Source organism: Rattus norvegicus, chromosome 1 (genome assembly GCF_021556685.1).
Source record: "Rattus norvegicus strain SHRSP/BbbUtx chromosome 1, alternate assembly SHRSP_T2T, whole genome shotgun sequence".
NCBI lineage: Eukaryota > Metazoa > Chordata > Mammalia > Rodentia > Muridae > Rattus > Rattus norvegicus.
Genome location: NC_141534.1, coordinates 133,148,246 through 133,175,851, shown reverse-complemented (window position 1 = coordinate 133,175,851; position 27,606 = coordinate 133,148,246). Strand labels below are relative to the sequence as shown.

The window sequence follows — 27,606 nt, the reverse complement described above, 5'->3', positions numbered from 1 at the left end:
TGCATGAAAGTACAACAAAGGAAGCCACACATGGCCTGAGTGACCCATTCCCTGAGAAGAGCATTAATACCCACCCCCATGAGGCAAACACCTCCTGTCAGACCATATTCAAACCACAGCCCAAAGTGCGGTCCTCAAGGCTAGCACATCCCATTCCCTAAGAGCTGTGTTGATTGACATGTGTCCATGGCTGCCTTGAGCCCATGCTTACTTCCTTCTCCCACGACAGACATGCCCTAGGTTTCAGATGATATTATGGTATCATAACTGCAGCACAGACACCTACATCTAGAAGGCACTTCAGGGAGAAGGGAGAGAAATGAGAAACCAAAAAGACCACAATTAGAAAGGCCTTCCAATGTTCACTGCCCACTCCTCCCAACCTACCTCGGCAAAAGTAGCATCCTAGTCAGAAGAATGAACACTGGCGACAGCAGTGCCCCACTCTGGGCCCTCAAATCTCTCTTCCCACTTATGGGAAAAGTCGAGGAGGCCTTGGGCAATGAACAGAAGCCCATGCCAATGTAGGCTCCTGTCCAAGGAAAACTGAGTACCACTGGGTGAGGATGAGAAGACTCTGTACCCTCTACACTTCCAGGATCATTCACTGGGGCCAGTTGGTCCATACCGGGAAGTTCAGACCATAGCAGTGAATGGGGAATGGCCATTACTACTGATGGTTAGATATGATGGCGAGGGTTAGGTGCGTCCACCAGCAGGGGCACAGAGCAAAGGCTCTGTAAGTCTTGCTGTCACTGGGAGGGCAGGATAACAATGATCATGACAGCCACTCACACCAAAGAGCACAGAACCATGAATGTGGCTGCATGTGGAGTCACCTAATGAGTTCTGAAAAGACACAGATGCCCACCTCCTACCTGTGCAAATCACTAGTTAGTATAAGATGTGGTCTGGATTGTCCCTTGTGACAATTATCCATTTCCTTTAAACAAAATCTTAAATTTAAAATATTTTTAAAAGTTAAAAATAAGAACACATTTTTCTTATTGACTCCGCCTTCCCTAGTAACAACATCTTGCATGAGCACAGTATAATGAAGATCTGAAGTTTGAAATCAGCACAGCCCCTAGAACCTACTCTGTCTTTCCAGTAAGTCATGTGCTCTGCTGGGTGCCTGGCTCTAGCTGAATACAATTTGGACACACATATCCATAGGTAATCACCATCGCAATCAAAAAGCTTAAGTGTGCTATCACCAACAGACTTCCCTTTTGTGGGCTTTCCCTCTCCCTCAGCCCGTAAGACTTAACACTGCCAATCCCTTCTCTCTCACTCTACAATTACGCCACTGTATAGCTGTTACATGAATGGAATCATGTACTGTACGTTCCTCTGGGTGGGAGCGTTTTCATTCAGCCTAACTTGAGGTTCACTTAAGTAGCTCTGTGTGTCTAGAATTCATGCACTTTTAATTGCTAGGAGTAGTTCAGGAAATGAAAAACCACAGTTGAACTGTCTACCCATCGGAGGATTCGGTGGTTTTAGTCTGAGGGGATTTCTGAAGACAACTGCTTCAACATGCACATGCAAGTTTCTAGGTGAAGGTGTTGTCGGTTCTCTGGGGTGAATGCACAGGAGTGCAAACACCGGGACATTTGGTAAGTTTGTGACCGAGTCTCCTGTATTCCAGATTGACCCTGAAGTAGCTATGCAGCTGAAGAAGGCCTTGAACTCTTGACCTTCCTGCTTCTTCCCCCTAGGAGCTTGGGTAGTTTGGTGTATTCATTGTATATTGTTTAGACTATCACGCTAAACACATCTATAACTACAAACTCAAAGAAATTTAAACTTTATTTTGAGAAACACACAGATATACTGAAATATAACCAAACCCACATACTTTATCCTCTTCCCCAACCCCACTTCTCCTGTTGTGTCACATGTACAATGTCATGTCTTTAGCTTTTGCAGTGGGCTGCAGTCAATGTACAGATGCCTATCTGATCCCAGTGCACAGAACGGGAGACTGAGTATTCAGCTCTCAGTGGGGCTTCTGAATAACCCCCAACATGCCAACACTTGGGAGCAGTCATAGCAGAGGACAAAAACAGCATCCAAGAGGCAAGGGACTCTGGAGCATGCTGTGAAGTGACATCTTCTGGACATGACATGGTTATCCTGCTCATGAACTCACAGCTGCTCTGTGACTTGCACAAGACCTATGTAAGATTAAGCCAGTCAAACCAAGCAGAGGTAGAATCTGTGCTTTGTTATATAAGCTTTGTGATGCCCTAGGCCATGCCTGATGCTAGGAATATGTCTTCTCTCTTTAGCTTTGTCAATCTTCCTGCAGCCTTAGCAATTTCGTTGACTTATTTTGGAGAACGTTCTTTTTATTAGCTCCCTCTATTCTTTTCCTGTTTTCAACACTGTTGATCTCTACTCCGTACTGTTACTGACATAGTATTCAGTTTCTTGAGGTAAGAACTTTGACTACCGATGAGTGAATGTCTTTCTTTTCCAATTAAGCACATAGTGCTCTAAACTTCCCTCTAGCCTGTGCTGGCTACATGCTATACCTCTCATGAATTGTGCTTTCATTTTGGCTTTAAGTTTGTGCACATACACATGTGTTCACAGTTGGTTATACAGGCCGCATATGCATGTGGAGGCCAGAGGACAAGCTAATCTTGTGTAGAATTCCTCCAGTACTATGTATCCTTTAAAAATTTATTTATTTTTACTCTTATTTTGTTTGATTGCTGGTTTTTGACAAACACTGGTCTGGAGCTAGCTACCTGAGTGGTCTACACTTACTGGACGGGGAGAATGCCCCAGAGGTGTTTGTCTCCACCTGCTGAGCACAGAGCTGGTCACTATGCCTGACCTTTTAAAACAATGTTTGCTATAGGGGTCCAACTTGAGTGCTTATGCTTGCAAAGAAAAAAACCCAACCTGCCATCTGAGTTATTTTCTCGGGCCCCAATTCTGCTTTTGACTCCAATCAATTTTTTCGTTAAATAACATCTTTCTAAATAATTTCTAAGTATCTGGAGACTTTTCTCTTCTTTTGTTAATGATATGTGGTTTAATCCCATTACATCATAGAATACGTTTTACATGGCCCCAACTCCTAAGACTTTTGGCTTGTTGTATGTTCAAGAGGGAAGTTTAGAGCACTGGGTGCTTAATTGGAAAAGAAAGACATTCACTCATTGGTAGTCAAAGTTCTTACCTCAACTTATCTAGCTGAGAAGTTCCACAGCACCTTGGAGAAAACAAACATTTTGCAATGGACTTCTGTTTAGTTTCCTTTAGACCTTCGAAGTTCTTAAACCATAGGCTGTGATCCCATGTGATGCGGCAGAGCAGAATGGGGGGTGGGGCAGGAAACGAGGCAACAGCAAGAGTTTTATGAATACAAAGCGATCAAAATTTAATCCAAAAATCAATCACATAGCAAGTTGGAGGTGTTGCCCGCAGGAGGTGCCCTGCTGTGTCACATGACTTCATTGCTCGGTGCACAGAGTATTCCTTCCCTCCCTGCAGTGCTAAAGAGGACTCGAGACGCCTCAGTGCAGACTCCACATGTGGTATACGATCATCTGCAGGGCCTTTCCATCTATAACGGTTTCTGCTCTTCTAGGAACACAGTGCTTTAAGCACAGAAAACAAAGATCTGTAATAGTTTCTCACCAACCTTTCTTAGCGTTTTAGCATCTTACTATGGTAGAACGTCTGAGTTACTCACTTGAATTTCAAATAAAAAAAAATTAAATGGATTTTGGTTCAGGATTGAATCCTGTGACTTTGCCTGGAGACAAACGAACAAACATCTCTTTACCCTCGCTGGGCCACCAATGGTGGACCACAGAACTGATTCTTCCCAAGTCTAGCTAAGTCAACTAATTTTTTTTGGGGGGGAGGAGGTGTTAGGAGGCTGTTACTTGCAGGAGCATGGGTGAGGGGTGTTTAGAGATCCATGGAACACAAAATCAGCAGCGACTCAGAGAGGCTACCCGGCGTGGGCGATGACTTTGCTGTTTCCCTGGAGTGCCCTGCACAACTCCATGGGGGAGTCTCTTCCCCAGAACCACTCACTACTGCACACACATAGCACACACACTTGGGAAAGCCCTCCCAAGTCTTCTCACTTTTGCTCCTCTCTGCATCTTACAAGGTTCCCGAGCTGCTGGGCCTTCTCAGTTTTATCTTCTTTGAGTCTCAAGGCTGCCTCCTCCCTCCAGAAGAAAATGTTTCAATTTAAAAAATAAGGTTACCTGACAGGTTAAGACAGAATTTCCAACAATGGCCCCCACACATATGTCTGTTGTTTTATACAGGGGCTTATACAAAGCAGCGTTCCCAGCATCGATGACTGCAAAATCAAAACATCAGTCAACTCCGAAAAAGTTTTATGCTTCGCGATATCAAATATCCAAACAAAACCTGGTTATTCTCGTAAAAGTAAACAAGCACATTCGTTTCATTACTATGTAAATGCCTCTTTATCTTTAACAAATGGTAAAATTACACACGTCTATCAAAAATTATTTTAAGGAAAATTTATGATTTATTTATGCTAAATGCTTGAGTTGTATAGTTTATCTGCCTGTATACCCGAAGTTATGTAAAACGTTCTCGGATAAAATGGCACCACAAGCTTGAGCATCCCTGCTTTAGACAGCATACAGAGCATCCAGTGCCTTCAACTTCCTATACATGCCTTTCCACTTACACCGGAGTAACATAGGCATGTGGTTTTCTGTTTCCTTTCTTTCTTTGGTTATTGCCATCCTGTGAGTAAGGTTTTCACTTTACCACTCTGAGTGAGTAGTGCAACTTCTCTTTAGTCTATCTTACTTTCTCTACTATCCTCTTCCCAACCTTTGGTCCTGCTGGGGACGAGCCTAGGCCTCAGTACGTGTTAGCAAAGCGCTTGCCCAGTAAACGACAATCCCAGTTCCAGCCTCCTCATTTTACAAATAGTGCCTTATTCTCATACATGTGCACATGTGTATGTTATGTATGTTTTGTGTGTGTGTGTGTGTGTGTGTGTGTGTGCGTGTGTGCGTGCGTGCTCAGATGATGTTATAGCTTTTGTTTGACTATAAAAGGAAGCTGAGGGGCTGGGAAGCTGGCTTGGGTGATAAAGTGGTTGCCATGTAAGCAAGAGGACCTGAATCTGAATCTTTAGCTTGCACACCAAAAGCCAGGTGTCACGGAGCCCAAGCACCTGCAATCTTCTTGCTCAGGATGTGGAGACAGGAGCTTGCTACCCACTCACAGTGAACCACAGGTTCAAGGAGAGATTCTGTCGTTTAAAGTGAGTGGGAGAAGGTCCTAGCAGCCTCTAGTGTGTCAAGTGCTAGTGTCCTTGCACCTCTCCAAAACTAAGTTCTAGTTCTTTCTTCTCTCATTTCCCTTCATGGCGCATGTCCAACCAAAGTCCTTAAACCAGACCGTGCTGAGTGCAGGCTTCTCGGTGTTTAACTTTGGAACGTTGAGCAGAACAACCCTTTCTTTTCCATTTCTGGAGAGAAGGCTATGTCAACGCAACCCAAGACTGCACTGTCTTCACATAGCCCCTCTAATACAATATGGCAAATCAATTTTGACCCAAATACATTGGCAGTGGCGGCCTGAAGGGTTAAAGAGGAGATGAATTGGGGCTCTATGGAAAGGGTACTGGGATCCATTAGCAGTATGTATCTGTGGAGAACAGCAAGAAAGGGTAAAGAGATATGTGTGCTGGCATCAAGCACACCGTAAGTCAAGCTTCTTCCATCCTGTACATCTAGTTAGTCTAAGGCTTCTTTTAAATGTCTCCTGTCGAGCTGTAAAGCCTATGGTCAACACCTGGTCTTCAATACTCACAAAGGTCTTGAACCCTGACTGGGTTTCTTACCAGAGGTCTTAGACTCCATTTTCCTCTCTATAAAATGTGAACGCTACTGTCTTGAAAGCATCGGGATGAAAATGAACCACTGTCAGACATTACTGCACTGTGGCACTTTTCCTGGTGGTCATTTAATGTTGGCCAAGATCCTGAGTCATCAGAAGCCATTGGTTGGCCCTTTTATCTATTACCTCACTTTTAAATGGACCAGATATATCTTGCAACCTCAGGCTGCATGGAAACCAGTAAGACTCACTGGGCAGTCAAGGCCATGGGGGCCATGCCTGGAAATAAAGGCAGGTGAAGCACAATGTATTACGTCATAGAAAAAAACCAGCCAGGGGCTAGCTAGCTCTTCAAAGAACGATATACCCTTTGCATTTATAACCCTTTTAAAGTTTACAAGTTTAAAAACATGACTGCTCTGGGCTTGGTCCAGGCCAGGACTTCTGAGCACTCTTTCTACTTTGGTAACCCACCCTTTGGGCTTTCTTTCCTGAGCTCCATTTCATAAGGAAATAGATTTCTTAACACCTTTGTGTGACTTTCTGTAGGCACAAGGCCCACTGAAAAGGAACATCCCAGCAGTTACAGGTTCAGCCTCCAAAAGGCAGCCCAGCCTCTCAGGGAGGAAGATTCAATTCACATTGTAGCCAGAGGTCTTGAACTTCAGGGCTGACTGTCAACCCTCAGATTCTAGACATTTCTATACAGCATTTGGAGGTTACACTAGTGTTTTATAGAATAGGTGGACTACCTGAGGAGATAAAATGATGCCCTAGGACAATTAAAAAGGCTGACTTGCTCTCTGTAGACATTAACTGACAGGAGGGTCTATGGACTGACTTTGGGGATGGGAAGATGTCACTGTCCAAGGAGAATTCCATGACTCAGGCTTCAGCTTCTGCCTCCAAACTAAAATTAACTGAGTGTGTGACCGAAGCAGAACAAGATAGTGGCTCTGGCATTTCCAGCCCTGACCAAGACACTGCAGCCCAGTGTCACTACTCTGGGGACTCTGAGGACTTGTCCTCACATTTCAGTCCCTGTTGCAGACAATTTTGCTTTCTTCCATTTCCTATATGGGAAGCCCCCATTTCACCGGCAATGCAAAGAAAGTCTGACTGGCAAGCTTGTTTCTAAACCAGTCAACCAAAATTCAAGACTTCAAAATCAGAGTTCAGCCAGAAAAATACACTGGAGTTCATGATATATCGGGCTAAATGTTTAAAGCACATGGGGACTTCAAGAGGTACAGGCAGTAAGCAATGATGGTCCACCATATCTATTAAGATATGGTCCCCGAGCTTCGTGGGAAATCATGGAAACCTAGCACCAAACTTTGCAAGTCTTTGAGATCTCTGGAACCAAGAAAGATTCCAAAAGTGGGCAAGAAAGGAATTCTGGGGCTGGGGACATGGCCCAACTGAGTGCTTCCAGAGGGACAGAATTTGTTCCCAATGCCGACCAGTGACTCATAACTACCTGCAGCTCCAGTTCCAGAGGATGTGGTCTCCCTGGCCACCTTCACACACATGGCAAACATTCACATGGACATGCACGCATGCACTCATACATACATGCATAATACACACACACACACACACACACACACACACACAAATAAAAATAAAACAAACATCTGGGCAGTGGTAGCCTGTGACTTTTAATCATGACACTCTCTGAATTCAAGGCCAGCCTTGTTTACAGTGAGAGTTCCAGAACAGCCAGGGCCACACAGAAAAACCCTATCTCAAAATATAAAAAACCAAACCAAAGCAATGCAAAAACCCCCACCCTCTACTACTAGAAAAGAAGGAGGGGGCCTTTCCCCTCCTTCAGCTTCCCCTCCCTTCAACTTCATCAGGTTATAGTCATGGGCTATATAAAGGTATTTGATCAGGGACACTCCACAGAGACTACAGTGGCCACAGATGATTATAATGGGGGCTTCTGAAGATACTGTAGTCATTCTACCTTCACAGTGAGGGAGCCTACGTTACCTGTCAAATGAGAGCACAGGACCCACACACAAGTCGACAACTATGTTACTCATTTCTATCTGTGCCACACTGTATCTGTTATCTTACAAGGAAATGGTAAAACTGCATGCCATGCCATGTGGCAGCACTACATGAAGAAACCATGCAGGGCCACTGCTGGTGTTGTCTGGACATCTAGACATGAGATAAATGTCAGCAAGCTCCACGAGGGTCACACCATGATGCCAAATGATTCCTCTTCCGGAATGCATCACTGTCATTAAGCGATATATATCACTCATTATTAAGTGATATATCACAGCCATCCTGGGGTTCCGACATGCAGCTAGAACTGAGTGTGCCCCGAGATGACCCTAGGTAGAACAGGCTATCCCTTTCGTGTGCTTTAACTGTCCTTTCCACATGCACATGGGCCACCCTGTGGGCCTAAGTTCCTAGCTCTCTCCCAGGTGCTAGGATGGCACCGATCCTCAAACCACATCAGAGAACAAAGTCACAGAGGACATTCACAGTGTCTGAACAGTGCCAAAGTCAGGGCCTTCCTCGAGCTCCTCTGCCAGATTCTGAACTGGACATAAGACAGATGAGGTCACGATGACAATTGAGAAAGAGAGGGGCTCATCCAGTGGGGATCAGGGGAGGATGGGCATTTAGGGGAGCTTGTTCTGCTGAGCGAGCTGGACTGTGTGCAGCAGGCACCCCCTGGCACCCCTGCCCCTGGAACTCAGAGGCCTCTTTCTAGCATAGGAACCTGCAGGTGAAGAGACATTTTTGATGCCCTTGGATGATTAGAGAGCAAGTGTCTCAAAGCAAGTGTTTCCTTTCTTGTAGAACCCCCAAATACCAATAACTGTAGGCCTGCTACGGGTTAGTTACAAGACTATTAATAATTGCTTTTGTCTGAAGGAGTAATGTTGGTGAAAGCCCTTATGGTCATCAAGTGGATGTTTTATCCTTTGGTCCCCAGAGTATCTGAAGTTGCCTCCAGCACGGGTCCTATGGGATTGTCATATCCTGGATGTGGAAACACCGGGACCAAGAGTGATGTCCAAGAGTGATGTGACTTCTGAAGACCACCATGATTTCTCTTCCTTGTTCCCCTTGACAATTCATATGGCTGTCAGCTGGAGAAGTCACACCAAGGCACAGAAGAAGGTTCAAGCACCCAGGGTCACACATCCCAGGACCACAGGGCTCTGCTTCTGTCTTGCCTCCCAGCCCTGGCCTCATCAGGGATCTTGGTATTTCCCAACTTGGTTCAAAACTATCAACCCACGTCCTTGGCATCCCCTCTTGTCCTTACGGGTCAAAGAAGGACACAAGTCTGTTTCACATAAGCCCTCTCTTAGCACCTCAGGAGTGTGGCTATGTGGAATGAGATGGAATCTTGAGGCTTAATAATTCCAATGACTTGAAGAAAATGATAGCCTCCCTCCTGTATATACACCCACTTAGTGCTATTTTTCCCAAAAGACCACTTTTAGATTCACGTGCTGGTTCCTGGCAACTTCTATGTCCTGCTGGGGTGTCAGCAACCAAGTGTGTGAATGCACAGCTCTCTCCAGAACCCAGGGCCCTTCACCTGGGACTTTCTGTCATATAATCAAGTCACCAGCTACACGCAAGGTGCAAATATGCCCTATGTACACCAGATAAAAAAGGCTAAAAGGGTCATTTCTTGGTGCCCAGGATGCTGGTAAGATCCCTGAGGCCTCACCATCTGCAGGCAGCTGTGAGTATTTGGTTTAAAATTTTCCACTAGCGGTAAGCATTTGGTACATGAGGACTTCAGTTGGGAGAAAGGGCCCAACGCTTTTGACAGATAGATTACACCTATTCCACAGATTCTAAAAGACTAGCCATGTGGGAGGGTGACTTTCTAAGTTAGTGGTTCTCACCCTTCCTGAAGCTGTGAGTCTTTAATACAGTTCCTTATGTTGTGGTGACCCCCAACCATAAAATTATTTCATTGCTACTTCATAACTGTAATTTTGCTACTGTTATGAAACACAGTGTAAATATCAGACATGCAGAATATCTGATATGTGACTCCAAAGAGTTTGCGACCCAAAGGTTGATAACTGCTGTTTTATATAAAGGCAAGTGGATATCTAATGGCAAGGGTAGAGATTTTACAGGGCTGTAGCCCACTTTCTTTCCCTGTGTGGAAAGCACATTGTGCTGCAGCCCCAGGCTCAGGCCCAAGTCTCCACTTAACCACTTGTAGCTGTGGGAAGGAAACAGCCTTGCCACCCAGAAGATGAGGCTAAGATGACTTCAGAAGTCCCTTCTAGTTCCAAGAAGCATGAGAAAAGCCACTTAGCTGAAGCTGCCAGAAGCCTCGGCAATCTAACGAGAAACCTGGATCTCATCTAACTCCTGGCAGGGTCTTCAGTGGAAGGGAGCTCTGAGGGGATTTCAGATGGGGCTCTTCAGCCAAACTCAACTGTCCTCCCATCTGTGCGCACCGCCATCTTGGATGACTTCGTTTTGGGCATGACGATCCAGCGAATAATTAAACACACATCACTCTTGGGGTAAAGACTGGGTACCAATATAGAGGTGCTCACGGCCTTATCACAGAACTGACGCCCTGGGGCAGAGGCGCCTCTGCGCAGCTGTGTTTTCTACCATAGTGGATAACATCTATGTAATAGCTACTGGTCCACAGGGCTCAGCATGCTCATAGGACTGCGCTGGCAGGCTTGACAGGAGCTCCTAGAGTAGCTTTCTAGTGGTTTGTTCCTCTGTCTGCAGCCAGATGTCAAGCCTGGATGAGCACACCGAGGAATGCCATGGTTAAGGTCCTTTCAAGGATGGGGCTCTGGGTCTCCCAGAGGTTTGAAGTGTCTTCTCCTCATATAGGCCTCTAAGTTGCAGCTGCATGCAGAAAGGGTTGTAGTGTCCCTGTAGTTCTGAGTGCTGGATGAGGAGGAATGGAGCTGGGGAGGGGTTGGGGTAGGGTGGGACAGGAAGGCCACTTATACAAATGTCCTTGATTCTCAGATCGCAGCAGCAATCCGGCTCGAAGCCCCCATCATGAGAAGGATACAGGGACTCTTGAAGGAGCGGAGGAGGGGAAAGAAGATATGTGGGTGACGTTTCAGGGTCAGCTATGCTAAGAACCCTCTAGACGGTAGAGCGCTCTATCTCTGCTGGGATGCTATGGGAGTCAGGGCAGGATGGTTTATGTGGCAAGCTCTGAGATTTTAAGTAGCAAATTTTGAAAGATGGACAAGTACCATCAATGAAAATACAAAACAAGAAACGAGGTCAGCATGTCGTGTACCCTTCTGAGTTTGAATAATAAAGCCACATCCAACAACAAAGGCTAGGCCCTGACTTTTGACTTTGATGGAGGAAGAGGGAAGAGAAAGGAAATCATACTCCCAAATCTCTCTGAGACCCCCTCCTAGGGAAACCTAAGTCCTTGCAGGTAGCCACCACCGTGATGAACCTTTAGTAAGGAAGGATGGAGCAGTAGCTTCCCAGGGACTATGGAAGCTGACCCAGGGTATAGAGATGAGGTCACAGGACCAGTGAAAAACCTGACAGAAAACCCTATGCCACAACCTGACACCCTACCCTTGTTAGGAGAAGATTCCCCTTCTTGACTCTCAAGAAAGCCAGGCTCTGAGTGTACCAACTGTCCTAATTCTATCTAGAATAAAAGCACCCCCACTTCCCACACACACAAGATATCTAAACTGTTATGACATTTCCAGAAAGTCTCTGTAATGCCCTCTTAAAAAGCCGGCCCATCTGACAGCGTGCTACACCCAGCACCTCCTAGGTACGTACAGAACCCAAGCCAGACACACTGCACAGGATGCTAGTAGGACACCTGCCAGCCCAGAACTGCCCTGTATCCTCTCAGCATTCCTCACATTGTACCAGCCAGTTCTTCCTTAATACAAATTACAGACGAACTTCCACACCTCCCACATCTGGATTACGGTTTGCTTTCCTTCCTGTTCTGGGGCCAAGACAATTCCTTCTCATTTGAACTGTGTCGACTTCAGTTATGAGAACATTTCCCCACCCGCCTCTCCCCCCTCCTCTCCCCTCCGCTCCAGACATGCTTCCACCGACTTCCCCTCAGCTGTGCATCCCATGGATAGGATCCCTCATGTTTTGAGTAGCACAGCAGTCAAGAAGTCCTTGAGTACACAGACATGGTCAGCTGCATAGTCTCCTGACACCCGCTGTCCTCAGCTCACCTCTGTAATGTCACTTTCTGGCAGGAAACACCCACAGTGAAGAGGCTCTGGTTCTGAGCTGCCACATGAACTTCTAAAGCCATGGGTCCTGTTACATCTAGGTACCTGTGGTGGCCCTGGGTCTGTTCATGCTTCCCTACATTTCAGTCACCCCAGGTCAATGTCTGTAAAAGAAGGGAGATGGATTCAGGGTGTCGCATGGATTTGTGCCTTCAGGGGTGTACACGACTTTTGACTGTATCCACATGTAATACTTGAGTGCCTACATGTGCTTCCGTGACAACTAGATGACGAAACAGAGCTCTGCATCAGTGCATTTGACATGAGACACCACACCACATTTCCATCGTCACACCTCTGCCAGTCAGTCCCACTCTTTCCATCACAGGTTATTTTAGGCTCTGCACTGTACGTTTAACTAAGGTGGTCCTAGGAGGTGACAGTTGAAGCCGACAGCATGGCTCTCAGAAAAAAAGCATGCAAACTCAGAGTGACCAAGGAGACAGGGTCCAGGAGGGCAAAACAGCTTTCAGCACCACGGTGGCTCAATTTGGAAGGAACCTCAGGAGGATACAGATGTGGGAGCAAGATACAGAAGCAAGAAGGTACTAGAAGGAGCATCAGTGGCTCCTGTGTGATGCTGTGTTTCCTATGGATTTCTCCTGGGATGAGAGAGTATCCCAGAGAGCCTTGCTAAGACTTCTCCTCAGCACAGCTGACCTGTGGTAAAGCAGGGCCACTGATGTATGTACACACCCCAGGCACACTGACGTAGAGCACTGCTCAGACGTCTTCTAGGCCAGGGCCCAAGCTTGTATAAGGGCAGCCTTATTGGGTGGGGGAAATCAAAGACCAGAGGATGTATAATTTTCAGAATAGGGAGAAACTTGTTCTCCGAAAAGGCAGAGAGATACAAAAGCAAAATAAAAACAAACAAACAAACAAACAAAAAATCCACAAACAAAACAAGGAATCAAACAAACAACCCAACAAGGATAAGGAGACGTTCATCCTGGGGGCCAGCAGCAAGAAGCCAGCTTGGCATTCGTGTTATCTGAGAGGACTTTCTGCAGTTCCCCTGGGCTGCACAGCATGCAGGGGATGGACTGGACTGCTAGGCAGACACTGATCACTGATGCAATCCAATTCAGTTGAGGCTTATCTAACGAAGCGCCCACATTCAACCAAGATTATTTTCTGTGGAAGGAAATCACAATTCCTACACATATATTGTATTCTTGAGTGGACATTCCCAAAATGGGTTTTTTATCTTCCCACCAGCCCATCTAAAGGGCTCTATCTTTAGACAATGCCTAAGACCACTCTGCCTTACCCATTGAAAGGCACCTCCCACTGAATTGCCTGTGTTCATACAAATACTGGCAGCATGAAGCAGAGGCAATGGGCTTAAGAGAGATGAGAGATGAGAGATGAGAGATGAGAGAGAGAGAGAGAGAGAGAGAGAGAGAGAGAGAGAGAGAGAGAGAGAGAGAATTGGAGATGTTGGTGGGGCACACAGAGAAGGAATTGACAGAGAGGGAGGGGTAGATTTCAACACATTATGTGCATGTATGGAATCCTCAGACAACAAAAAACTTAGTGCTATTTTCCCAACCTCTGGTTCTAAACAGTATCTACCTCACTAGACTCCCTCACTTAACAGATATGAAGCATGTAACACAGCACTCAGGCTAAAGTACATGGGCAGTAAATGAGTTCTGACTTGGCCTAAACATCATTATTATGTTAATGATTTGTGTCCTTTGTGAATTACTGACATTGCTGATGCCAGAATTGTCTAATTTACAGCTGAGGACACATGCGATTGCAAATTAAGTTTGAGCCTTTTATGGTACCAGATAAATCAACTTTTGATTAGTTAAGATAAATCTGCTATGAACATAGTGGAGCACGTGTCTTTGTTGTATGTTGGAGCATCTTTTGGGTATATGCCCAGGAGTGATATAGCTGGGTCCTCAGGTAGTACAATGTCCAATTTTCTGAGGAACCTCCAGACTGATTTCCAGAATGGTTGTACCAGTTTGCAATCCTACCAACAATGGAGGAGTGTTCCTCTTTCTCCACATCCTCACCAGCATCTGCTGTCACCAGAGTTTTTGATCTTAGCCATTCTGACTGGGGTGAGGTGGAATCTCAGGTTTGTTTTGATTTGCATTTCCCTGATGACTAAGGATATTGGACATTTCTTTAGGTGCTTCTTGGCCATTCGATATTCCTCAGCTGTGAATTCTTTGTTTAGTTCTGTACCCCATTTTTAATAGGGTTATTTGATTCTCTGGAGTCTAACTTCTTGAGTTCTTTGTATATTAGCCCTCTATTGGATATAGGATTGGTAAAGATCTTTTCCCAGTCTGTTGGTTGCCATTTTGTCCTAATGACAGTGCCCTTTGCCTTATAGAAGCTTTGTAATTTTATGAGGTCCCATTTGTCTATTGTTGATCTTAGAGTATATTTGGACTGAGAATGAGGTCCCCAATAGAGAAGGTAGAGAAAGGACTGAAGGAGCTGAAGGGGTTTGCAATCCCATAAGAAGAACGACAATATTAACCAGCCAGACTTCCCAGAGCTCCCAGGGACTAAACCACCAACCAGAGTACACATGGAGCTACCTACCATGGCTCCAGCTGCATGTGTAGCAGAGGATGGCCTTGTCTGTGGGGGGGCATCAATGGGAAGAGAGGCCCTTGGTCCTGTGAAGGCTTGATGCCCCAGTCTAGGGAATGCCAGGGCTGGGAGGCAGGAGGGAGTGGGTGGGGAAGGAGCACCCTCATAAAAGCAGGGGGAGTGGGGATAGGGGGATTCCAGAGGGGAAACCGGGAAAGGGGATAACATCAGAAATGTAAATAAAGACAATAACCAATAAAAATTAAAACAATAACAACAGCAAGGATAAATCTCTGCTTGACTGGAGGGGTGGCTCAGTGGTTAACAGCACCTGCTGCTCCACTAGAGGATCCAGGTTCGAGACCTAGAGTCCACCAGGCAGTTCACAACTGTCCGCAGCAATTCCCGTTCCAGGGGATTTGACACCCTCTTCTGACCGCCTTAGATACCAGTCAAGCATATGGGTGCATACACACACACACACACACACACACACACACACACACACACACACATACACACACACTGGGGGGGGTGCAAAGCACTCATAAACATAAAATAAAATAATTTTTTGAAAAAGATAAAACTACGCATATATACAAAGAGACCCCTGAGAAAGAATGAGAGGGAAGTGCACTTCCTGGATGCTGAAAAGAACCCTCAAATCTGCCCCCACTGAGCTTTTGGTGTTCTTAATCAAACAAGTCCAATCACCAAGTCAGCTGGTTCACTGGTCAACAAATGAGAGTGTGTGGCTCACAGAGGAGGTGGATTTTCCACGCGCACTGTGACTGGAGGGCAGCTGCTCACAGGGGTTCTGACAGGAGGCTTGCTAGTAAGGAACGGAAGAGCCTGAGACCCAGGCGTAAAGACTCAAACCATTCATTGGAAGCCGCCCCTCATCGGTACCATGTCAGCAGGGCCTAGGGAACCTGTGTCCTAGGGACCCTCTCACATGAGTAAGAGGACACATCCCAGAACACAATCCATGCTGGGGTTTTACATCTCTGAAGCAGTTTGGTCTTTGACTTTGCCGGGAGTATAGGTCTTCTCTTTTCTAAGGAGTCCACATGGCCCACCCCCAGCTTTCATCATTCTGAACTAGGGTGACCAGAGTAGACTTCAGTGACAGTTTATGTGGCTTGGCAGGTGGGGGTTGAGGTGAGGAGGGTGGTATTGCCAACAATGACGCCACTCACTCAGACAACAGACTTCCTTGGGAAAGCTGTAATCACTAGGCTAGGAGGAGGCCAAATGCTGGCAGGGTTTATTGGCTTTCATTCACAATAGTGTTTGTTTTTGTAGGTAATTAGAGTTTAGTAGCAAGCTATAAAGAATTCATCAAGAAATTGTATACAGTCTATAGCTAACGGGTTCTGAAGTGTGCCTGTGTTTAGCCATTCCTCTCTGCAGACCTCCTGGGCTAAGCAGCCAGTGTTTGACCCAACAGGTTATCAGGAAGAAAAGGCCTCTGTGTTTTCATGCTTAAGAGGCAATACCTTAATGCAGTGCATGCTTGTTCTGATGTGTGTGCAAACAGCACCTTTGTACAGACCATGGTGCTGGATGCTGCCCTAGGACACTGTAATTTATATACCAGTAGCTCAAATCATCTTTTTCTTTGTCAGCTTTTACTTATGTATATGTATATGTGCGTGTGTGAGTTTCTGTGCATCACATTCCTATAGGCATCTGTGGAGGCCAGCGGAAATCAGATCTCCTGTAACTGTAGTGATAGGTGGTTATGAGCAAGTACAGGTGAGTGCTAGGGATTGACCCTAAGTCCTCTGCAAAGAACGATACATGCTTTTAACCACTGCCTCGTAGTTTATTGGCTTTGATTCTCCATACTGTTTGTTTTTGTAGGTAACTAGAGTTCAGCAGCAGGCTACAAAGAATTCTTCAAGAAAATATATACAGACTATAGCTGGAGGGTCCTTTCCCGCCACTACCCCCTCCCTGTCTGTGCACGTGTGCGCTCAGATAGCCCAGGTGTTGGTTATGGTCTCTGGTTCACTGCTGTGTACACTAGGCTAGTTGGCCTGTGAGCTTCTGGGATTCTGCTCTGGCTTTACCTGGGATCTTCCTTGAGTGGCAAGCACTCTTCTCTCACTGAGCCATGCCCGGTTCCGGCTCCTTTGGATAATCTTATTTGACTTGACTCTTCATAGATTTAAAACAAGCCAGAAGATCCTCACTGTCCCTGCAAGTCCTGCCTTCTTACAGGGCTGACTCACTCCTAGGCACTGAGATAGGCTGGTTCTTTAATAGTCAGAGAGTGCCTGCCGAGACCATGGTGATCTATGCTCGCCCCTGCCCCTAGGGAGTCACTTGGGTACCGAGTTTTAACCACTGGAAAGCAGTGTTATAAATGCAATGAAAGATAAAAGAAAAAAAGGAAAAGGAAAAAAAACCCAGCGTGGGCCAAGTGTTGTCACTAACAGTCAGGGAGCGACATGAGCATGAAGTAAGGGGGTACATCAGAGCTGAGCTCCGTTACAGCAAATCGATAAATACCATGTTCCTCATGCTCTACACACAACACCCTCTTTGTCTGTTCTTCCTCTTTATGCCCATATCATGGTATCCACCAAGTCCCGAGAAGCCAACTGCCAAACCTCCTACAAATGGCACCAGATAAACAGAACAAAAGAGAAAGAAAGGCCTGAGATACCACTATGGCTTCAGGAAAACAATTGCTTTCCAATTCTTTGTGTATACTGGCTTTATTCTTACAACAACCGGCCATAACAGTTAAGGCCCCAGGCACCTTCCTGTGGAGGTCATTAGAAAAACTTTATGGCCATTTCCCCAGCACTCGATTTTCATTTATATTCTATACAATCCAATATAAATTTTCCCACTGTTCTCTGTACTCAGGTTTCCTCAATTTAATTTTTTTAAGTTCTTACACAGTCATATCACAGTTTTCCCCTTCAGAGAAACATAAAGCAGACATCCTTTCTAGCAGAAAGGTTGAACTTTGAGGCCACATTTGTAGAATAGACTGGCTATCTGCCCCTGAGACTTCCTGCGGGTGATTACAAGCCCCTAACATCCAGTTTCCTCCTCTGAAAACGGAGGCGGCTGCCCCACATTCTCCCAGAGGAGGCACCTTAGGGCTCTAGGGCGTTGAGGTTGTTTCGTTTTAAAGGACAGACTTTGCATGTGCAAAGGCAGTTGCTGCTGACTCTTCCAAACTGAGACACTGGGTTGTACATTCGGAAAGTGGGGCTTCTGAAGTGACTGAAAAGAAAACAGAAATCGAATCGTCCGAGGAGAGATCCAACGGTTCTGAATGCTGCACTTAGAGTGCACTAAAGAACTCTGCCGAGCTAGGAAAAGCAGCACAACCAAGACACCCAGGAAGACCTCACTTCCGGCTTCAAGAGTAAAAGAGATTCAGACGATCATTTTCACAATCAAGAGTGGGTCTGTGGGGTGGGCCTTCTTATTACAGAAACAGTAAAGGCACAAGTCACATGGGAAGTGTGTTTGGAGAAGAGGGAAGGGGAGGCAGAACATTGGAGTCCGGTACTTACTTGTGACCCAGCTCATGTGCGATGGTAAAGGCCAAATTGAGACCATTGTCTTCGGCGAGCACACACTTCCTCTTAGCACTGCACACGCCTCCTAAGTAAGCAATTCCTGCAGCAGAGACACAAAATACATCCTCTTCAGAACGGGGAGGCCCTGACCTCCAGGGAAGTCCATACAGTCAGAATCACGCATGATCTGGAAAGGGGCAAATGGGGACACGGCTGTCACCGGGCTGCTCCTGCGAGCCTGGAGCTCCCCTGAGCCTGGCTCATGAAGGATGCTTTGTCTTCATCCAGTAACAATGGCGGTGACCAAAAACGTCTAGTAAGTCCTTGACATGGGTCAGTGGTGTGCTGTGCGGCTTCTCCAAAACATTTAACTCCATTCTCCTCACTGAGAATGGAGGCAGCCCAAACCAAGTTCAGAAGGGGAGGGGGCTTCCCAAGGTCCCCTGGTTTGGCATTCAGAGCTCAGAGTGGGACTAGGAAAGCAAGGTGAGCAGTACGCAAACGTTAAGGGGGGGGTGTCTCTCTCGCACTTACATGTCCTTGAGGAGAACATCCTCTTGTTTTGTACTTTTGCCTCCCCCTGGTCCTGACTCTCAGGGACAAAGGGAATACAGGGCAAAGGTATTCACAAGAGGCAGCCATTGTAGAGGGTCGGGGGTGTGTATCAGTAAGCCAAATGCTGGAGAAGGGCCTGGGTTTCCCTGAGAGAAGACTCACTGGTCAGGGCTGTGTGTGAACAACACTGTGGCTGAGGAGAACAAGACTATTGTGCTCAGCCACGGAGCAGGGGAAGAAAGCCCCACCTCAGCAGGCTGGCTCCAGGCTTCCTGCCCTCATATGTTAGCTCTGTTCCCAGGATATTTATCCTATGCTATCAGTCACCTCAGGGTTTATGGCAGCTAGGTCTCTGGGCTCCTGCCCTCTACCCAATCCTATCATTGTTGGCCATCCCTGTACAGACTGCCCTTCATGAAGGCCTTGGGAGGTCACATTGGGTCACACTGGAGCTACACAGCAGAAGCCCAAAGTGACGGAGGAGGAGCCCGCAGCTCTTTACTCTCAGGTTCAACAGCTCGCTGTGATCACTTTAGGAAGGAGCGCCTGCGTACTACGATCATGCCTACCTGCTATAAGCTCCACCGTGCTGGAGCTCAGGACTCCCTCACTAATTTTCCTGAACCAACTCAGGAAGGACAGAGTTGGCAGAGAATAAAGAGGACCATGTAGGGAGAACTATCCAATTAAAAATGGCCTCCCCCTCCCTACATAAAGTAACCTCATCTTCTTAGCGAAAAGCCAGCTCTGGATGTCGCTGTGTATTTGATATTGATGTCAGGGGTTGGGGATTTAGCTCAGTGGTAGAGCGCTTGCCTAGCAAGCGCAAGGCCCTGGGTTCGGTCCTCAGCTCGGAAACAAACAAACAAACAAAAAGAAAAGAAAAGAAAAAGAAAAAAGAAAAGATATTCATGGTTGTACTGATCTTCCCCCTTCAGAGCAAGACTGGAAATGATGCCTGAGGACCGCATGAAAAGGAAAACGAAGGCTTTCAGTACAGCTTAGAGGTAAAGCGCTTACTGAGCAATGTGGGGGCCTGGGTTTGGTCCTCAGCATCATAAAGGAAGACATTATCAAGATGGCCTGCACAGGCCATTCCCTCCTTCTGAGTCCCTTCCATGAGGCACAAAGGAGGCTGACACCCAGGCTTTGCAGAGAGATTCAGTTCTGGGGCTACTAGTGGGATAAGCAGCTGTACTGTACCGCAGGCCTATTTCTCTGCAAATGTGCAAGGGGTTTGGCCAAGAATTTGCAGAATTCAAATGCAGCAGCAGCAGCAGCAGCAGCAGCAGCAGCAGCAGCAGCAGCAAAGAAATAAATCAAATGCTATTTTGGTCTGAAAACTCATTCTATGCATGTGGACTTAACAATTTGGCACTGAACACAATAGGTTGAAAGAAAACAACATGTAAAGAGCAGGCAATCTGGCTGTCTGCTGCCTTCAAGAGCATCACTCCAGTTCTGTTTTAAAATGCTTTGTGGGTTGCTGCTGACAGTCTACCAGTAGGTAGATGGGATGATGTTACTCAGTTCTGATGGTGTGTGCTCAGGACACACACACACACACACACACACACACACACACACACACACACATATACAGAGTAAGACACACACACTTCTGTGGCTGCCAACAAAGGTTCCAGCCATTCTGGGTCAATGAATCAATTCTAGGCAATCAGAAGCATACATTCTAAGGCAGTCATGTGGTGAGACAGAAGAGAGGCATAATATGGCCAGATGTGCTGAGCTTGCTGTCCTGGGCATGCCTGCTGTGGGCTCTGTTGCTGAACCAGCAGACTGTAAATGCCACACAAATACTTTCCTGGGTCCCGGCATCCCTCTGCACTCTGAGCTGGCAGACTGGACTTCCACTCTTAATAGGGTAGCATGCCGCGCTGTAAGCAGCGGCCAGCCAAGAGTCTTCCAATGACTGCACTTTAATTTTCCCAAGGCACAGATGCTTGGATTAAAAAAAAAAAACCCAACTAGAAAACAGCAGATCGGTTTATTTATAAGAATCCTCTTGCACAAGGGTGGGGTAAGGGCCACGGCGTCTAATGACTGATTGCAGTCATTACCAGCCTGGTGATAAAACCCAGAAAAAGAAAACACATAAAAGGAAACAACCCTTGATCACAAAACGCAAGAGCTGTGTGAGGTTATGAGCAAGGGCGTCGAAATGCTTCGCGTGTGTAAACAAAGACCGGAGAAAATCCCAGGTTGCCGAAAACGAAGACGTGCTGGGTAAATAAATGGTAATTAAGCCACGGCGCTTCTGTGGAAAACAGGGTCACCAGTGTTCAGTGCTGCGTGGGAAGAAATGACCACTTAGGGCAGGAGTGCTGGAGACCAGGGATGTTTTTAAATGCCTAGGGGTGGAGGTGGCATTTTGGGGAGGTGCCGAGGAGCCCAGGTGGGAGGTCTCTAGGTCTCTGAGGACACACTCCTGAAGGGGATAGTAGGGCCCAGTCTCAGTCTCCTTTTCCTCACCCTGGCCGTCTTGTGAGGCATTTCCTCCACTGTGTAACCCCAATCATTGCATCTGGCACCAGCACAAGGGAGCCTAAGAACAACAGGGCTGACGGACGTCCACTGGAACCTCTACAGCCCCGGCCAACATACATGTCACTTCTCTCAGGGACTCTCCCCAGCAGTACAAAAGTAACACAAAACTTGATCACCCCAGGCTCTAGAAAGCGCCAAACTGGAAGAGGCCACCCAAGTCCACGTTGGTGTTTGTCAGAAAACATGGAAAAAACTACTTTTCTCTGCCTCGGTTTATTTAACCCCCCCACACCCCCCCCAAAGACTGCAACATCTGCTCTCTTCCTGCTATGGAGTCCCTTTAGCTGCAATTCCCACCAGCAAGGTTTCTTATGTCCCACCCTGGTGCTTCCAGTGGCTTCTGCTTCCGGGATTTAAAATTCTCCACATAAGAGATCGTAGCAGGACTCATTTTTAAGGTCCTTGCATAGCACCTTTGGGACAAAAAGAAATCAGGCAGGCAACTGCCATTTGCTGTCAGTGTTCCTCCGAGGACAAAGCTGCCTGACCCACACCTGTGAAGGAAGCCATCTTTTGGAATGGGCAAACAGAGGCTTGGTAGTCAGCTGTTTTCAGTCAATCAGTGCTAATGTTAGTCAGATTCTCTTCACTGTAACAAACACCAGAGAGAGACACCCAGAGGGGGACGTTTTGGCTGGACCAGTTTTGGCTCACAATCCTGAGAGGTTTCATTCCGTGGCTGCCTAGATTCTCATGTGTGAGACCGTGGTGAGGCTGCAAGCTCGAGGGCAGAGAGGCACAGTGGAGCAGAACTGCTTAGCTTACAGAAGTCAGGGAGCAGAGCAGAGGCATGCAGGGACCCAGGCAAGATAGCTCCATTCCAAGGCACTCTCCCAGTCATGTGCCTCCTCCAACCAGGACTTGTCTTCCACAGTCCCACCACCCCTCAATGATTTTAGATCTGGTAATGAGTGAGCCATTGGTCAGGATAGAGCCACCATGGCCTAGACCTCTCTCCACATGCTCTCACAGACTCAAGACTCACGCAGGGGATGGGAGTGACTAACCGCCTTGTTTTGTCTTCTAATAAAGTTAACAATCAAGATTGACTACTGATGCTGGAGCTGGAGAGAAATGAAGGGCGCTCTGCCCCTAACACCTCCACCAACAGCTGGCACTTCCCTCAAAGCTTGGCTAACGGACAGCAATGAACATGCGGGCTGAGGGCATTTTCATAAATCTTAGTGTGTGCTTACAGAATGAGGTAGGAGGGATAGAACAAAGGCTTCTTCTATTTAAGCCAGAATGCTCTTAAGCCTGAAGATAAGAGGATTCCAGAGATGCTGGGATGTGGTAATCAGATTAGAGGCCTTTTAAAACCCTTTCCCTTTTCACTACATTAAGTGATACAATGGGCTGTTGAGATAGAGGTAAATACGGTTGCTCTAAAGCTAAAGACTTGAGTTTGATCCCTGGAACCCACATAGTGAGGAGAGAGGACCAACTTCTGCAAGTAGTCCTCTGACCTCATCTCATGCATGTGCATGCCCGCACTTTGCTATAAAGTAAAGACATAAAAAAGTAAAGGAGAAGAGGCCAAACGAAGTTCTTATATTGGACTCGAACATCATGCCATCAACATAGCTATATGCTTCATTGATTCTAGGTGACAAAGCAGAGGAGGGAGACAGAAGCAAAAGTAAGACGCCACCAGATTCGCCTCTGAAGGAAGCAAATGAGGCAGGAAGTCCCCAGTCGGTCCAACTGAACATGGAGCTGCATGTGTACATAAGCAGGAGTTCATTCTGCGTCGGTTGAACTCCTGGGATAACAGGAGTATTCACATTTCAGAACTTCAAGTGCTGACTGTAGAAATAGAGGGCAATAAGAATTCTGATGCCACGGATGTTTAATTCATTCCTTAAGAGAAGCTGACAATGACCACCAGAGCCCCCACCCCGCCTCCCTAGCCATGTTGACCACATATGGGCCCGCCCTCCCTCCTCTCTGTCTTTGTAGGATCACAATGTTGGAGAGGCTTAAAGTTTTTCTTTTTTTCAGTAGAAAGCTGCATGTAAGTTTATAATTCATAAACTCAGGGCTATCTATTCGATCTGCTGTAGACCACAGAGCACACACCACACCACTGTATACACCAGTTTCTCCAGTAAACCACGGTGTGTAAACTGTCTGCAGCTGTTGACCTTGCAGTACATTAGTCAGATGCCCAGGGCTCTGCCTTTGAGCTGACAGTCGCGTTTTTCCTTGCCGGAGGCCCAGCATGCCATCGCCAACACTTATCACTTTGGCCTCGTACTCTCATGACGGGAGAGTGATTAGTATCTACTCATTTGACGCGTCGGTCAGTGTCGAGTATGTGTGTAGTCTGATAGAGCTTCAAACAGTGTGAATGGGTGCAACTGAACGCGGGGCATAACATTTAAGAGCGAATGTCTTTAAAGTCTGATAGGTGACAAATGAAAAATAGATACTGTTGATTCTCATTCACAATGATAGGCAGGTCATATATACATTTTAAATAATGTGCATGTGTGTGTGTGTGTTTCTAGGACTCAATCCAGGGCCATAGACATAAGTCAGTTGAGTCTAAAAATTGATATGACCACTGAATTATAAATACTTACGCTGTACTTGGGTAAAAGAACAGGGTTAGCTTTATGCGTCTTTTATAGTTACATTCCAGTGTAAAGATACGTTTATTATATATTGTTGATTCGTTCACATTGAACAATCCACACCCATGTAATTCATGCTTGAACAGAACGCTTGGCTCTTCTTCCTCCCTCTCAATATTTTCTCCACAAGGCTCTATAAGGCACATTGTGGCATCTTGCTCTTAGGAACACTGCACTCGAGCATCAATCAGGCTTGGAAGCCATTTGAAACAGTGAAATCACAAAGTGTGTGTCCGTGGGGGGTGGGGGGGCTGCACAAAAATGCAAAACACGTGGCACTAAGTACACTGAGAAGGGCACTTGTTGTGGTCTGAGAGTTGAAACAGCAAGGCAGAGTGTGGCCTTGTTCAACCTCATCCGGGAATGGGCCCTGTCCGGTGACTCACAGTTCTCACTGCTCTGCACATGGCCATGAATGAGTGCCAGTGACTGAGTTGCAAGTGCATCGTAGCAAGCGGCAAAATTAAACCAGAGTACCCTAAAACAAAAACCAAACCCACAAACAAACAAACCCCCAGGATGGGCAAAATAGTTTATTAGTTGCAATAAAGGAATGTCCTATTCATCTCAGCACCACCCCTGTCTCGAATTTTCTCTCCAAATTCCTTGACCTACTTGGGCCGTCTCCTCTCAGTCTGGTTTCTGAAATCAGGGATTCACCAGGATTCACTCAGTATGCAGGATATCACAGCATCGTGAGTCACTGGCCTCCCAAGGAATCCCAGAGCACCATTGGGAGCACAGAATCTAAACAAAGCAAGGCAAAGCAAAACAAAACAGGCAGCACCGTTTATGGTGAGGCTCTGCCTGGCTGGCAAGAGAAGCGCCCGAGTAGAGATCCCTCTGCCTGCCACTCAGAAGACGGCCTGTGTGCCATGCCTGTTGTACCATGACTTTTTGTCCCACCTTGGACCATCTACCTCTTAGGGCACAGTGGATTGCTCCCCAAGCCTTTGCCTTACCCTAGTCATTCTCCTACCAGGATATGCTGCGTTTGCCCTCATCTCTCTTTCTTAGTCTCTTAGGGTTGGCCATGTAGAAAGAAGATGAGTTAGCCAAGGTCTTTATTTCTCTACTGTGTAGAACATTAGAGCAATGGCCCCAAAGGTCATTGGTCTCTTCCCTGAACAGACAATGCCAACAAAAATACCCATGCTTTATAGCCACTGACGGAGAAGAGCCCAGGGGAGCTGAGAAACGTAGTAGCCCATATAACAGTAGATGAAAGAGTAAATGGACAGCCTAATGCTGTAAAATGGTATAGCACTGAGGGTTCAATGGTTCTGATTTTGAGCCTCAATATAACTACAGCATGGTACTGACACTAGACAGACATCCAGATCATGGGAACGGGACTCAAAGTCCAAAACTAAATGAACCCACACATTAGGGTTTGCTGATTGATGACAAGGGTACTACAATCGTTCAATTATCAAAGCAGCATCTTTTCAGTAAATGGTGCTGGACAGCTAGATAGCCACATACAAAAGAAAGGTGATGCCCTACCCCACATCACACACAGAACATCAATTGCAATGAATGAAGCACCAAAACAGAAGCAGCAGAATTAGAGAACCATCAAAAAGCAAGAAAGGAGATCCTTCCAGCCTGAGGGTAGGCAGTGCCCTCTCAGATGTAACGGTAAAAGCACAAGACAGCAGAGGTATGAAAGTCCTAGTTTCTGCAACAGGAGGATGCCTGGGAGGGGAAGATTTGGGGTGCGGTATGTGGTCACCCTCAATTCACCTGTTGAGCCAAGTGTGAGCATGCTGGTACGTTCTCCATGGAAGGTTCCAGCCCGCCCTTTTGCCTTATGGTTAGAGACTTACTTCTACAACCCCAGAAGCAGTCTCACTGGTGAACTGAGCTGGCAGGTGTGTCCCAACTCTGCATGAGCCACTGCTCTGTCACAGGTGCTCTTAGATATAGGTCAGAGTCAGGAGAGATCATTCCTGCCAAGTCTTGTTCTCTACGGTCAATCTGATCATAACATTGCAGCTGAGGATGCATGCTTTTGGCTCAGTTCCCCAGGCATGGCCAAGGTCCTCAGCTTTTGAAATCGTGCAGCAGGTTTTGAACCAGGAATCTGAAGGTCTCCGGGTTAAAGCAGTAGCTCTTAGAAGCCAAGAGTGCTAATACAGTCAATGAGCTAAGTGTAAATTGTCAGTGTAAGGAGTAAATTCCTGTGGAATTCATAAGTTGGAAGCAAAAAAAGTTTATCCCAACGGTTTGCTATACTCTGTAGAAATCAAAACGGGCCAGGAGAGGGCCTAGGGGAGAGAAATAAATAACTGTTGATATTCAACAGACCACAACCAGTGGGAGCCAAGTGCACAGAGATTCTGCATAGATTTTCCACCCTCAAAACAAGATGGTACTTTTGTAAACAGAGCCCACTGGGTAGGAGGAGACTCCCAAGAAGACAGTATCACATTTCTCCAGCGACCAATACGACTGACCTTGGAGGACCCCTCAAGCGCTCAGGGGCTTCTGGAATAGGCAATTTAGCAACAACAGCCACTGGCAGGTTCACCTCAGGACACGGGAGGAGCCTTGAAAAATCTCTTGATCTGACAAACACTTCATCAACTGTTTCCTGACTCTGAGTCCATGATGAACCTCAAGCCAGGCACAGATTCTAATTGGAGCAAGAACTGCCATGTGGAGAGGAAACATTATTGTAGTTTGAAAGATGAGAGCTCATGTAGAAAGATGAGCAGAGACGCCCTCAGTCAAGGCCCAAAAGAGACTGGGGTCTCTTAAAAAACACCTGCCCTGAGGACCTTAATCCAAATCTGGTCTTTGGTGGCTGGAGACACAGCTGCACAAGGAATCCCCCCCACCTTGCTCACTCTAACTCCTTGTCACCTTTTATAACAGAGGCTCCCCATGCTTCTGTTTACTAAGCAAACATTGCTGGTCATCTACCCGGACCACAGGAGCTCCTTTGGTTAGCATCTGTGGGCAGTGTTCATGAGTGCAGAAGGTAACACGAGTCTCTATGTAATGTTTCAGACCTCTGCACTTGTTCATATGAGTGCATCAGAGACCCATCAACAATTTGCCATTTGGGAAACATGGTCAGCTAACATGCCTGGCACCCCCAGCAACAGAACAGCCCTCCCCCTTCCCCCTCCCCCCATGTGTATGCATGGTTCTGGGAAGGCAGCTCAGGCCAGTAGGCCTGTAAGCTGACAGCATGAAGTTGACATCTACATTTTTATCCTAAACAAACTACAATAGATTTTGAAACTGTTTTAGGGAGCAGTGGGAGTCATTTTTGTCTTTGACAAAGACTCATGACATTGGCCAGGCTAGCCTTAGACTCATGATCTTCTTGCCCTCAGCTCTCTGGCATTACCCTCAACCATCCTCCTGGTTTCTACTCCTACGTACTACAGATGTGTGCGACCACACCTGGCCGAATTGTGAAACCTTCAAAGCAGTCACAATCTTTTTTTTGGCCTATAATTTAAAAATAAACTTTATCAGTCCCCACCAGTGGCTTCAAAATCCCCTCTGTCTTCTCACTATAAGTCAGTCCCCACCCCTTTACTGGTAAGCTAAGCAGTCTTCTCTCCATATAGTGAA

The 27,606-nt window shown here is 46.5% G+C and overlaps 1 protein-coding gene across 3 annotated transcripts in view; it reads right to left on the bottom strand.

Annotated features, from left to right (window-relative positions):
• Window positions 1-27,606, bottom strand: part of Adamts17 (ADAM metallopeptidase with thrombospondin type 1 motif, 17) — a 321,560-nt gene that overhangs the window by 169,498 nt on the left and 124,456 nt on the right. For all 3 annotated transcript variants that reach the window (XM_087655318.1, NM_001432137.1, XM_087655319.1), the window contains 1 exon segment: window positions 18,251-18,356. In XM_087655318.1, the coding sequence (XP_087511444.1) occupies window positions 18,251-18,356 (106 nt within the window).